The sequence below is a fragment of the Haliotis cracherodii genome, unplaced genomic scaffold (assembly GCF_022045235.1).
Source record: "Haliotis cracherodii isolate W230 unplaced genomic scaffold, xgHalCrac1.p SCAF_6, whole genome shotgun sequence".
Classification (NCBI taxonomy): domain Eukaryota; kingdom Metazoa; phylum Mollusca; class Gastropoda; order Lepetellida; family Haliotidae; genus Haliotis; species Haliotis cracherodii.
The window spans coordinates 60,835,068-60,849,751 of record NW_027266319.1 but is presented as its reverse complement, the minus strand read 5'-3'; the positions used below and the strand labels follow the sequence as shown (position 1 = coordinate 60,849,751).

General features: G+C 41.6%; 1 protein-coding gene across 1 annotated transcript; it reads right to left on the bottom strand.

Annotated features, from left to right (window-relative positions):
* Positions 1–2,320: 2,320 nt before the first annotated feature.
* Positions 2,321–13,929, bottom strand: LOC139445202 (uncharacterized protein YegU-like). Its single transcript, XM_071226333.1, has 9 exons — positions 13,662–13,929; positions 12,751–12,876; positions 10,729–10,878; positions 9,704–9,847; positions 8,493–8,647; positions 6,708–6,864; positions 4,612–4,770; positions 4,362–4,492; positions 2,321–3,706 (listed from the first exon to the last, which is right to left on the bottom strand). The coding sequence occupies exons 1-9, from the start codon at positions 13,671–13,673 to the stop codon at positions 3,616–3,618; spliced, it is 1,125 nt and encodes a 374-aa protein (XP_071082434.1). The 5' UTR covers positions 13,674–13,929; the 3' UTR covers positions 2,321–3,615.
* Positions 13,930–14,684: the final 755 nt, after the last annotated feature.

The window sequence follows — 14,684 nt, the reverse complement described above, 5'->3', positions numbered from 1 at the left end:
ACGAATTCAGCAATGAGTGAGTGAGTGAGTATGGTTTTACGCCGTTTTTTAGCAATATTCCGGCAATATCACGGTGGGGGACACCAGAAATGGGCTTCACACATTGTACCCATGTCGGGAATCGAACCCGGGTCTTCGGCGTGACGAGCGAACGCTTTAACCACTAGGCTACCCGACCGCCACCAACAAAAGATGTAAACTAATAATAAATTTGACATTGGCACAAAATGTCACAATCAAATAGTTGAAAACCTGTTTTAAACATTACCATCTGTCATGCTCAAAATATAAAAAAAAAACTTCTTAAAAGCAAAACATTACACCAAATCTGACAAGGATGGCGCGTTCCCCTTTTCTGTTAACTATTTTCAGGCTACATCACGGGGATCTATATGTATTCAAACCAGTGTCTCTTTCCACGAGGCGATCTTTGCGCTAGGATCGTCATAGGATTACGGTGAGGTGAAATGGGGTTTAACGTCGCGTCAAAGATTATTGCACTTATATAGCGACGTGCATGCACGTGTGTGTGTGTGGCTGCTTGTACTAGTCCGGACTGATGCCGATTTATAGTGCTAGCACACTGAGATACCATGCCACAGTTTAACATGAATACCTCAATCAGACACAGTATACTGACTCCGAGCCGATCAGTCCTTGTTTTAGCCCCTTAATGCCGAGCGCCAGACAGGGAAACAACAAGTACTATCTTTTAACGTCTTTTGGTATGACGAGGCCGGGGATCGAACCTCGGACCTTCCACTCTCCGGGCGGACGCTCTACCACTAAATCTAGCTCAGATTCCATTGAGCGTAAAAGGCATAATCGCGGTGAAAAGGATATGAATGGATTATTGAAAATCAGTCAGGAACTAATCCCATGACTTCCAAGTCCGATGGACGCCATCAGTCAACCATAAGACATAAGAGAGACATAAGACTTTAATTCTGTTCTTGGAGCACAGTGTCCCCTGGTACAATAGGCATTCTTGGCATGGTGAGAGGTTATACCATTTAGGCACAAGGTGTCAGTGAGTCACAGAAATAAATAAGCTTGAGCAATAATCACATACTGTGCGGTATTATGGTATGGGAGTCTACATAAATGTTATATGCTTAAACAGATGTAATAAATATGTAGCAGTTCGGTTAAAAGAACCGCCATTGTTTAATATCAATAGGCATAGCAATTCAACCAAACCACGGATTCTGACCACCTAATCTCATTTTGTCACCACCAGCACTGGAGTGTTCGGGACATGTTGTTATTACCACGGACCCCAAGGGTTGTAAAATATGAATCATTTCTAACATAAACACTTTTTGAGTGATATTACACACATCTTTTAGCAGTATCGATTGAAGCACGTGGTCAGTTCTTCACGGGCTCGACCATCCTATGGTCCTCTATCACAGTTTTGCAGCGCCGTCGCTATTTTCACACAGCGAATCAAGGGGAAACCAGCGGATACTGTGTCCAATCAAACAGCAATATCTAGCGTGCAACATGGGCTACAGCCCATTCGTCACCACTCGCCCCTTTCCGTAACCTGCAAGAAGACTCGTCCCCCATTCGTCACCACTCGCCCCTTTCCGTAACCTGCAAGAAGACTCGTCCCCCATTCGTCACCACTCGCCCCTTTCCGTAACCTGCAAGAAGACCCGTCCCCCTATCGATGAATATTATGTGCGAAAATACGACAAACCAATCAGAATGCGCGTATGATTTCAAGTTCTTCGTCAAAGAATCCCTCAGAAATAATTTCTTGCATCTAAAAATATACCCAAGACACAGTTAAATGTTTTCAATCATACTGTATAATTTCGCATGTCCTGATGCTCTTTTAACTGCATCTGAAATATAAATGATATATGGGGAAAAATATGTGAACCATTAGGCAACGAGTTGACAATTGTTTGAGGAATGTCCGTTTGCGCTAAGACGGAACCCGGTTGCAAAAATGGCCACGAGAGGGGCACGAGTCGCTTTTCGGCTTATCCCGAAATAACAGTTGGTCACGAATGTGCTACAGCCATGCGTCAATCTTGCTTCAATATCATTCGTGACCAACTCGTGTTATCCGTGTTATTTTTCCGATTGGTTTGTCGTATTTTCCCACATAACAATCATCGATAGGGGGACGAGTCTTCTTGCATGTTACGGAAAGGGGCGAGTAGTGACGAATGGCTTCACTATCAGGCAATGGAAGAGTTCGCCTACAGGGAGTACAGCTCATTTCACTTCCTTAAATTATACATGACCTCATTTCATTACCTGACTTCAAGACCTTCAGCGACCCGTAAAAGGCGACTTTGCTGGTCGTAAGAGGCGATTAACCGGATCGGATGGTCAGGCTCGCTGACTTGGTTAATGCATGTCATTGATCCCAATTGCGTGGATCGATGCTCATGATGTCAATCACTGGATTGTCTGGTCCAGACGCGATTATTTACAGACCGCCGTCATATAGATTGAATATTGCCGAGTGCGGCGTTAAACAACAAACAAACAAACAAAATCTAATGAATCTAGTAGGCGAGGGAAACAATATATGGCAGTGGTGAAAATGATGCGAAGATGCTGCACTACACAATGCAACGAATAGCGAAAAAATAAGTAAATACAACACGGCAGTGCCAGAGAATGAATGAGTGTGCACTCATGTCAGGGGCGGTCGGGTAGCCTTGTGGTTAAAGCGTTCGCTCGTCACGCCAAAAACCCGGGTTCGATTCCGACATGGGTACAATGTATGAAGCCCATTTCTGGTGTCCCCCGCCATGATATTGCTGGAAGATTGCTAAAAGCGGCGTAAAACCATAGTCACTCACTCACTCACTCATGTCAAGTGGATAGATTTGCTCAAGGAACTCAAACATGGGTGAGCTTCAGAATGCCAGTTATATCACGTCTGGGAGGCACCAGGAACGAGGCACATCAAACCCAGTCTGACGATCCACCACTACTCTCCTCTACCCCTGGTAATGTATAGGGACTGTGCACGAGAATATGCTATGCCATTTACATTAACATACATCATATAAAACTGTAAAAACTACACATCTACTGCGAAACTCAATGTAAATAAAGATTGATGACACAGCACTTCCTTCATCCCACAAACGTATTGACTAAACAGAAAAGAATTGCCACTTTTAGCAAACAAATGCCTCAACCCAGGAAACAAAAAATGTTAAGATGAATATATGAAAAATATTACATGCGTCTTATATCCACAGAACATAATTATAATTAGACAGTGAAACTTGGTATATTCAAAGATTTCCCCACTGGGAAGATCATGTAAGCACAAAAACTTTGTATATTCAAAGATTTCCCCACTGGGAAGATCATGTAAGCACAAAAACTTTGTATATTCAAAGATTTCCCCACTGGGAAGATCATGTAAGCACAAAAACTGTTTTTTACACTGCTCTGAACAGTATTACAGTTAATATCACAGGGTTAGCATAAAACGAAATATCATCACATAACAAATTCGTGATTCTCAGGGTGAATATACAGATCAAATTTGATCATGTGTGTTTGTCATCGATATTAATTTGTCCATAAGTTGATGACAGGACTGATATTTACAAGTGTCATGGTCTTCGTGTGTTAACCTTCTTGGTCCTGACTTGATTGATCAGCAGCTACTGGAGTTGTTGTTGTTTTGCCGTCTTTCATTCGCACCAAAATGTTTAGAAATCTGCAATTTCAAAGCAAACATGCTGCAGAGATGTAGAGAATCTCACCCGAGTGTCTTTTGATATCAAATATATCGGCACGAGTTGATAAAAGTGGGAAAACTCCGAGGCTTGCCGAGGATTTTTTCCACTGTTATCAACGAGTGTTGAGATATTTGATATCAAAAGACACTCGGGTTAGATTTTATTTATCATCCAACATCATTCTTCAAACTTTTTCAGTTTGTAGACAGTAATAAGCATTGTCTTATAAGTGTAAAAAGTACTGCTAACAGCTTCAGTAGCAGGGCCATTAGTGATATCATTTGATTGTGACGTCATCTTAACCAATGAAGTCACAATGGACTGCAAAGCATTGTGATGCAATTTCGAGCAATATGCACCCAAGCGATATCTCCTGTGGGAGCCAGTTTTGGATGATAAATGTTCTGCACATGCACATAAACTTCGGGACTTTTATCAAGATGTTCACATTTCAAGTTCTTTGAGTGGCTTTTGATGTTGATGTGATAAACAATGGCAGTTTTTTTGTGTGGATAAACAAGTCGTAATTACGGTTGAGGCGACGTTTTGGTGTAGACTCAGACATCTGTATCACTTGCTTCAATATTGTTGTTCAATGGCATCATGGTGACGCTTTATATCTTATGTCCTTACCTTTCAATTTTGTCATCCAGCCAATCCTTGTGCTTGAGCTTGGACACCCATGACACCGGAAGTGCAGACATTCCTAACTTACAAGCCAGGAGAGCTCCAGCTACAGCACCATTAGTGTCAGCATCACCTGCCTTTAGGGGCAGAACAGTTTTATCAGAAACAATAAATACGTTCAGATGTGTAGAATACTCTTAATGCACTTAAGTAATATTAGCATTGAAAGGAAAGTAATATTATGTCCACAACCAACCTCCATAACAATTGTCTGCAGTGCCTTCCTGAAGTCCTTCTGTTTCAGGGCCCAGAACCCGCAGCCCAGACACTTGTAAGTGTAGCCGATCTTTCCCAACTCACACAGTTTCAGGTCTTGTATCTTCTCACACAGTAGGTACTTCTTCAGCTCTTTTTTCTGGGTGTGATAAAATAGATGCAACTGTTACAATCTTATTAAAATCATATCTTAGTGTTCCCTACTGCTAAACAAAGATCGGAGGACACCTCAATGAAGGTCACGCCCGAACGACGTTTCACTAACTTTGACCAACCAATGAAATGGCTGACACGAAGTCTACATTAACCAATCAATAAGTAGCTTTCTCAAGCTCTACGGCCAAATTTTCAAACTGGCTAGTTCCAGTGCTTACGACACTTTGAAAAATTTCGATTCAAAATTTGAAAACTGAGCATTCTGGAATGTCTGATAGCTGGCCTAGATTGTCATGGCAGTACTTAACACGGGCTATGTAAAGTCTCTTCTGTTTCACATTTCTACCCCATTGAAGCAAGGGATAGACGATGATTTTGACGGAATCAGATCATATAGACCGTAACTATCGTTCCGAATACCTGGTGTTAAAGAGGTTGCATACAAAAAAAAATATTAAAAAATCAAGAAATGGGTAAATTTGGTATCATTTTGTAGGAAAATATGTCCTGAATCAAATTACGCAATAAAAAAAAAACAAGTCACCACGGCATTTTTTTAATAAGTGGCGCCATCTAGAGGCACCGGGTGATAAAATCATTGTGCCAATAAAATGATCATTTTAAGGTTTGATTATGAAATGAGTGTTTTTAGATAGACATATTACAGTATTGATATGACACAAAACAGAAAAATGAATATTCAAGTCAAAACATTTTTAATTTCACACATCATTTGACTTTAAAAGCACATTTTCGAAAAAAATGGATTCATCAGTCAAAAAAGCATTTTACAAAATCAAGATATTTTTCAAACTGGCTTATTTCAAATGTTTATTCATTGTAAAATATAATTATAAAATAAAAACAACATGTTACCAGAGGATATTCAAATTATTATCAACACAGCATACCCCCAAAATAACGAATCGGGGATGGTAACTCTTGCCCAAATTTACATTTCTATGAGTTCATTTTGGCGGAAGTACAATTTGCCGCGAGCCAAAAGGACGTAACCGCATTACAAATACTCGCCGTTACATGCGCGTCCGGTATGCGCATGAACAATGGTATCCTACGTCTGTAACCTTTTCCACGTTGAACGAATAGAAAGCACATTCCGAGTGCCACTATCCAGATCTGACAAGCATGGAAGTACGTTCCGGCGTGACCCGAAATGGGACGTCCTCGGGTCTTTGTTTAGCGATGTTGAGAACTAAGATCTGATTTTAATGAGATTTGAACTGTTATTGATGGAATATCACGCACGCACGCTCGTATGATTTACATAAAAATGTGTACGTTGTTCGTTTTGATTTGAAATATCCGCATATGCCTTTTGTTTGTTAGAAATGGCAACTAAATTATTGTCAATAATTGGTCTTTATTTTATGTCATAGGCAATGACTACAAGCTACAAGTACATGTTCAACAATGATATGAACAAATGCTGTTGAGATACACAGGTTTCTTAATATATGACCAATGTATAAGACTTAATGTATAGGGTGTCTATGATAGGTGTCTTAGTTGCATTGCTGTTGCGTCCCTTGGGCACGCCAGAAACCTATAATTGTGGGTTCGAATCCCGGTTCGGCCCGATTATGTTTCTAGGTTTGTCAGCACCATACCCGTGCTCGTGGGTTTCAATGAAGTGATAAACGTCTGAGACCTGCATCACTTCGGGCTTTCCTGTCACACTAAGCTGACACGCCGCGATATAACTGTAATACTGTTAAAAGCGGCGTTAAATCCAACTCACTCACCCACTCACTTAGTTGCATTTCGTCGTACCGTAACAGCGTGGATCGTTGCTCATAATATCACCCAATGGATATTGCTGTGTGGGTCTTTAAACGAACATAATGGATGATATAGCTATTGATTGGTCACAATGAAGACTGAAACAACATTGTTTATTACCTGCTGATCTGTCTCCAGACACTTGGAAGACGCCACCTGGAAGCACTCCTGTATAATCCTGTCTATGTCATAGCTGCCGTTCTTCTTGATGTGCCGAGGCTGCCTCCTCAACATCAGGCTGATGGCGACTGAAGCCGCAACTGTCGATGCCTGACACCTACAACGAAATGTAGATCTCAATATTCAAGTACACCTCGTTAATGTGTCAGACAATTTCAACCTGCCGATTAAAACCACCCCAATCGTCCCAGGGATAGCTTGAAAGCAGTCATAATGTCTTTCCTCTGAGTAAGCACGCAGTATATTACTGTCTATATTCAAAAATTAAAAAGAATATCCTATCTTGGGATAAACTTCTTTGTGGAAATGAACAAGTATGGATTAACGCCGTCTCAGCAATATACGGTGATATCACAGTAGGGAAACCAACTTGGCTTTCTGGCTCGACCAACCAACGCTTTAACCTAACCACACATATTTTTGACAAGTTGTGATTCTATGAGCATCACGATTCATCACCTATTCATTACCTCAGGGAACAAAACATGGGACGCTATTGACTAGTGATCCTAATTTCACCTTATGAAAGTAGCATTCAGTTACTGATCTCGGCAGGTGACACAGCTGAGCTTCACACAATGTACCCATGTGGGGAATCAAACCAGGGTTTCCGGCTCGACGAACCAATGCTTTAACACTTTCACTTCCTAACCACACTTATTGATGAAACGTGTGTGTGTATGTGTGGCTGCTTGTACTAGTCCGGACTGATGCCGATTTATAGTGCTAGCTCACTGAGATACCATGCCGCAGTTTAACATGAATACCCCACTCAGACACAGTATACTGACTCCGAGCCGACCAGTCCTTGTTTTAGCCCCTTAATGCCGAGCGCAAGACAGGGTAACAACAAGTACCATCTTTCAACGTCTTTTGATATGACGCGGCCGGGATCGAACCCTGGACCTTCCGCTCTCCGGGCGGACGCTCTACCACTAGACCACGGAGGCGGTCCAATGTTCAGTGACATCATAAGGGGGGACACAACTTGGCTTCACACTTGATACCCAGGTGGGGAGTAGAACCAAGGTTTACGGCTATCAAACCACTCATCTCTATGAATAGTTGTGTTATCATAAACAGAACTTCAGAAGCCTTATCTACTGTGATCCCAATTGTGAATGTGTCCGTGGAATCTTCAATGTATACCTATGCTACGACGACATGTAGAATTCTCGATTCGGACATTGATTAATGAATCGACCCGTGACGATCCAGTGTAGAATAGGTCTTCAGCAATCCATGCTTGCCAGATAAAGCGACTATGCATGTCGTTAGAGGCGACTAACGGGATCGGGTTGTCAGACTCGCTGACTTGGTTGGTGCATGTCATCGTATTCCAATTGCGTGGATGCTCATGATATCAATCACTGGATTGTCTGGTCCAGACCCGATTATTTACAGACTGCCGTCATATAGCTGAAATATGGCTGAGTGCGGCGTTAAACAACAAACAAACAAACAAAACTTGACACTAAACAGACGTGTCAGTACGCCACACATCGCCCGTATGTATTCACGGGTTATGCAGGAACGCAGTGGATACAAACCCGTGTACTGATGGCGAGACTGCCGTCATATAGCTGGAATATGGTGCGGCGTTTAGCAACAAACAAACAAACAAAACCAAATGAATCTAGTATACTACTTTCTGTAGCTTACCGTCATGTCATAGAAAACATAAACGTAAAACGTAATTTAAAATATGCTATTAAGCGTACTGACCTGGGGTCATGATGGCTCGTCTTACATATGGCAACGGCATTATCAGCCACGGCGTCAGTGTCCCAGTACTGGTGTATCCCCAGAATTGACGTCCTCATGACGGCGCCATTAGGGGCGATATTTCTACGGTTCGCTTCCCAAACATCAAACGCTGCCTAAAAAAAGGACAATGTTATCAATTGCTAGTCACAATTCCGTTCAATCCAAAAAATTTTATTCATAATATAATGTGGGCCATCGGCCTATAATTACAATAATAATCACACATGAGGAGTAAGGCGTTTAGTTTGAACAATGAATCTACATCGACAGGTTGAGTGTAACATAAACATTTGTGAATGACATTAACATTTGAAATTAATGTATTGACGGTAGTTTATTGTACTTTTCCCGGGGTAGAATACGTCTTCAGCAACCCATGCTTGCCGTAAAAGCCGACTATGCTTGTCGACTAACTGGATCGGGTGGTCAGGCGCGCTGACTTGGTTGATGCATGTCATCGATCCCAATTGTGTGGATTGATGCTCATGATGTCAATCACTGGATTGTCTGGTCCAGATCCGATTATTTACAGACTGCCGTCATATAGCTGGAATATGGCTAAATGCGGCGTTAAACAACAAACAAACAACAAGATATTTGTTTATGATTTCACAATAGTATTCACATACAAGTAAAATATCGTATTCATTTTCAACACAATGTTTGTCACAATATATAGCAATATATATATATATATTTGTACAACGCCACACTTAACAATACTGTTCCAAAGATTCCAGTTACAGGACGGCGGCCTGTTAAAATCAGGAATGGACCAGACAATCCAGAGACTGATATTACGGTCAACGATTCACGACAACGGGGTACGCTGACACGGGCTTGGTACATCAAGCATATGTTGCTGGGGATCAATTCAAACCCGGAATTCCACAGGAGCGACTGCAGCAAAAGAAACATAAAATACGACTGCCTGTAAAAAGAGAAAAAGGATATCCTACAACACGACCGCCTGTAAAAAGAGGAATAAGATATCCTGCGATACCACCGCCCATAAAAAGAGGATTAAGATATCGTACAATACGACCGTCTGTAAAAGGAGGAATAAGATATCGTACAATACCACCGCCCGTAAGAAGAGAAATAAGTGTCCTACAACACGACCGCCTGTAAAAAGAGGTATAAGGAAGCCGCCCGCTCTCATCACATACCTTATGTGCCTCTTGGGGGTACTCGGGGTGAGACAGGACTGCCTTGGTGGTTCTCCCAAGTCCTATGCCCCTCTCATCATTCAGTTCAGGAAAACCTTTCTTTGACCAAGTCTTTAACTTCCCACCAAAATCCGCAGGTATCACCTGAATAAGGAAAGAATTATTATTAGTTATGGTGTCTTTAGTTGCCGTATATGGTGTCATATTAGGTTAGCAGAAAAATATTGGGCGAGGCGTCAGTCGTACGCGGCAACTAAAGACACCATAACGAATTTATTATGCCGAAAAGTTTACACTATTTGGTATCTTTGTCGCACATGTCATGTCAAAACTTAAAACTCAAAACTTAACACTTACAAGCTAAGACGTTAAGGGTCAAAGTGAGACTACTCTTCAAACCTCAGAGGCCAAACCTTGACGATAATTTTAACTTTATATAATCTTTTATTAAAGTCTCGATCGTGATCCAAAAAACATAAACGTCCTAGCACATCAAAATTAATGATATTAAAACACAAAACAGTGTCGAATAACGAATTTCTGTACCAGAATTTCCATGTGAAATTTGTGAGGTGGATGTTGAAAAATCCAAGATGGCTGTTACTGACGGTACACAGGCTTATGTGGGGTCAGCAGTTCTGCTCTCTCATTGGTCAATCTCACTTTGAGGCATAATAAAATCATGTATGTGCGTGGTTCCATTTGGTACGTTGTCAAGGGCTAGATTCCGACAGAAATGTTGCCACCTTTGCATATGGTAGCATCTATATGTCCTTAAGTTACAAAAAATGTCATTGTTTCTATTGTATCATACTTGCCCCTCATTATCAGACTGCAAGAATGGTGCACCTCAACAGTCCTTGTCTTATAGAAAATAGAATGCGTATATTCCACCTGACCATCATTATCTATTAGAGACTGTAGAGGGAAAATCTCTCACCTGTCTATCATTATCTATAACAGAGTGTTGAGGGAGTATGTATCTCATCTGTCCATTATCATCTACAAGAGGGAATATACCTCACCTGTCCATCATTATCTATTAGAGACTGTAGAATCAGTATCATCTGGTCCGTGTCATCCGTCCAGTCGCCCTCCTCCCACGCCTTCCTGTGCGAGTCTACACACAGATCCTTGTGCTCCAACTCCAGCTGCTTCTTCACCTTGCCGAAGTGCTGCAAGATAAAAAACATGTAACACTAATGAATCCATTGAAGACAGCATCATCCAATAAACGCAAAAGAGGGATGAATGGGATATCCGGCTTCAATAGTCAGCTGCAGCAACCAGTAGTTCATTTGTGGATAAAGACCAAGACGATGGCTCATATTTTCTCATTTAGTAGGATACACAACTTCAGACATTACCATTATTCTCAACGCACAAATATTTCGTTGAGCCTACAACTACAATTCAATACATAGGTAACTCGTCACTGTTACAGAGCCTTTAACAATGCATCTTCCCGAGGCAAGTGAGTTAACTGACTATAAAAGTCCAGTTTCCACCCTTGCCGAACTAGGCTGGTATTATAGAGTTACATTTTGGCTGGACTAACGAGTCTATGCATAGTCCAATCAAAATCGCGCACCAAAATCGACATCCGGTTCCTTAAGTGTAATGCATAGATCGGTCAACTGCAGGATTTGCAAAGCATGTGCACCGCTAACTCGTTGTCAACAAATATTTTCTGTATCTTTTCATGTTTTTAATCAAGGTGCTCACGTGATTTGATGCACTTCGCGATGTAAGACTCGTTTTATCACAATATAGATCTTGATTATCGATCAGATCGTCTTGTCTGGGCGCCACCGTTTTGTTTGAAGCAAATGCAAGTGATACGAGAGGTTGAATCTGATTGGCCAATAGGAGAGGCTTAGAAGGGACATTCCTCGTAATAGCCACTGGTGGCGCTACGAGCCAAGGAATTCCAGCCTAGTTCGGCAAGGGTGGAAACTGGACTTTTAAAGTCAGTTAACTCCCTTGCCTCGGGAAGATGTTAACAATGACAATGAGATTGCCCTTAGACGACAGGGGACTTTTACATGTAAGGACTGTGTTTCACGGTTTAAAGTAAAAGAGAAAGTGCGTTCAGGTTAATTATGAAGGTTCGATTTGTCCTTACCCGTTCATTAGTTAGACGCAGTACAATATCACCGACAGGTACAATGTGTGAAGCCCATTTCTGGTGTCCCAAGCGAAATATTGCTGGATTAATGGTTGGTTGGTTTGTTGTTTAACGCCGCACTCAGCAATTTTCAAGCTATATGACGGCGGTCTGTAAATAATCGAGTCTGGACAAGACACTCCAGTGATTAATATCATGAACATCGATCCACGCAATTGGGATCAATGACATGTATCAACCAAGTCAGCGAGCCTGACCACCCGATCCCGTTAGTCGCCTTTTACGACAAGCATAGTCACCTTTTACGGCAAGTATGGGTTGCTGAAGACCTATTCTAACCCGGAATCTTCAGGGGTCGCTGGATTATTGCGAAAAGCGGCGAAAAACCATACTCACTCACTCATTCCAAACTGTGTACCTAGTTTTTATTTACTATTTAAACAATATTGTTGGACGAACTACATATATATGCGGAGGCGATTGTTATGTACCGTAAACTACGGTTATAGCGAACTCAGATGTAATGTATATATACAGCAAATGGCAGGGACCTCAAAACCAGTTCGTTATATCCGCCAGTTCGTTATAAGCGTGTTCGTTATAACCGTAGTTTACTGTATATATTTTACAGCGACTTAATACAATATCAAAACGCTATTTCTGCCCGCGGTATCAATGCAGGTAAGAGAATACAGTAAACTACTGTTATAGCGAACTCAAAGGGACCACAAATTCTAGTTCGTTATAGCCGTAATTCGTTATAAGCATATATATACAGCATATATACAGCAAATGGCAGGGACATCAAAACCAGTTCGTTATATCCGCCAGTTCGTTATAAGCGTGTTCGTTATAACCGTAGTTTACTGTATTGAGAAAAAGTTGAAGCGGCTGCTAAATGAAGCAGATCAGTGCTCACCTCCTTTGCCTCCTGTTTTGTGAGGAACTCTGTCAACAGCCCGATAGCATCCCCCACAGCCTGGCCGTACAGAGTCGCTAGGATCTGTTCCCGGGGGTAGCTGGCTGTGGCGTCGGGGATTGGTTCCTGTAATACATTAACGTCAATTCCGTTACAATGGATAAATGTCACTGGTGGATTCAGCGGAGTGGCCCACACAGGTTGGGTTTAACGCCGCTTTTAACAGTATTCCAGTCGATATATCACGGCGTGTCAGCTTAATGTGGGAGGAAAGCCCGAAGTGATGCAGGCCTCAGACGTTTACCACTTCGGTGAAACCCACGACCACGGGTATGGTGCTGACAAACCTAGAAACATAATCGGAGAGAAACGAGATTCGAACCCACAATCGACCCGTGAATATCCGGGGTAGAATAGGTCTTCAGCAAACCACGCTTGCCGTAAAAGTTGGTAAACCCAACTCACTCACTCACTCATGCGTGCCGGCAGTAATTTCAAGTTGTTGCCTCTTGTGTACGTCAAGGTCTTGAAGAAACTTTTAGAGCTTCTGCCAAACAATTCACAACTAAGTGAAGACAATCATCTTGACAAGACAATGAATAAATCACATACAACATAACATAATAAAGCGTGTAAATAAAGCACATATACTACCACACAAAGAGTGCTTATCGTTATTAAAAAGGTGCCGTTTTCGCCTGACAAATATAGTAGCCGTTTTCGCCTGACAAATAGTAGCCGTTTTCGTCAAATGAGGTGTTTACGCCCGCGAAATCGATAGCGTTTTACTGATGTGCCGTTTTAGCCTGTACCCCAATAACTCGGGATGGAGCATTACATGTCTTGCAGCGCGATGGTTATTCTCTCAATATATCATAGATCAATCAGGCAGATCATTACAAAATACTTACCGACTCGGCCATGTTTGTAGCCGACTTCCTAACTAACCGTGTTCTGACGATCGGCCAGCGTGGAGCTTATTTATACTAAGTTACTAAAAATAGAACTTCCTCGTTTCACTACTGCCCATACATTTGTCATGGCGTCAACATCGGAGTTCTCCTTCAATGTTAACCATTCCTACATTTGCCGCAACATATACAGAGCAGATGTATATACGATGTTACACTACACACTCGATGCAGGGTTAATACTGAAAATGGCGAATAACAAACAAGACATATGTGTCGGGTGATTGTTTGTCAAAGGGAGATAACTGTGACCCTGCAATGTGAATTCGCTCAGTTTTGAACATTGTGGTTGCACGCATTGGTTCGAAACAACCCTTGTTGAGACTCAAAATACTTTTGACATTTATATCATTCACTTTATATTAACATTTTTGAAAAACAACAATAATATAATGCGAATCAAGAAGTGAAAGTAAACAATGATTGACGCTAAATTATCATATCATCACTTTTCACGGATGCATTTTGTCTAATTAGAAATATTTAATGTTATTAATCGACACCAAACACAGCATTTGGGCAAATAAAAAATATACTGTTTTTATTTTGATTTGGTTCTGCTTGGATTTTCCAAGATCAAAGGATATATCGGCACACGAGCGATACACATAATTCCATAAACGCAAAAAATAGGTGATTTGGCGCCATGATTGTCGCATAGTTATTATACAGATTGTTTGTTGTTTAACGCCGCACTCAGCAATATTCCAGCTATATGACGGCGGTCTGTAAATAATCGAGTCCACGCAATTGGGATCGATGACATGCATCAACCAAGTCAGGGAGCCTGACCACCCGATCCCGTTAGTCGCCTTTTACGACAAGCATAGTCGCCTTTAACGGCAAGCATGGGTTGCTGGAGACCCATTCTACCCCGGAATCTTCACGGTCCCAACAGATGATTGGCGCTCATGATCATCCATATAGTCTCTTCCTTATCGGTAAGTCTGTTGTGAGTTATTG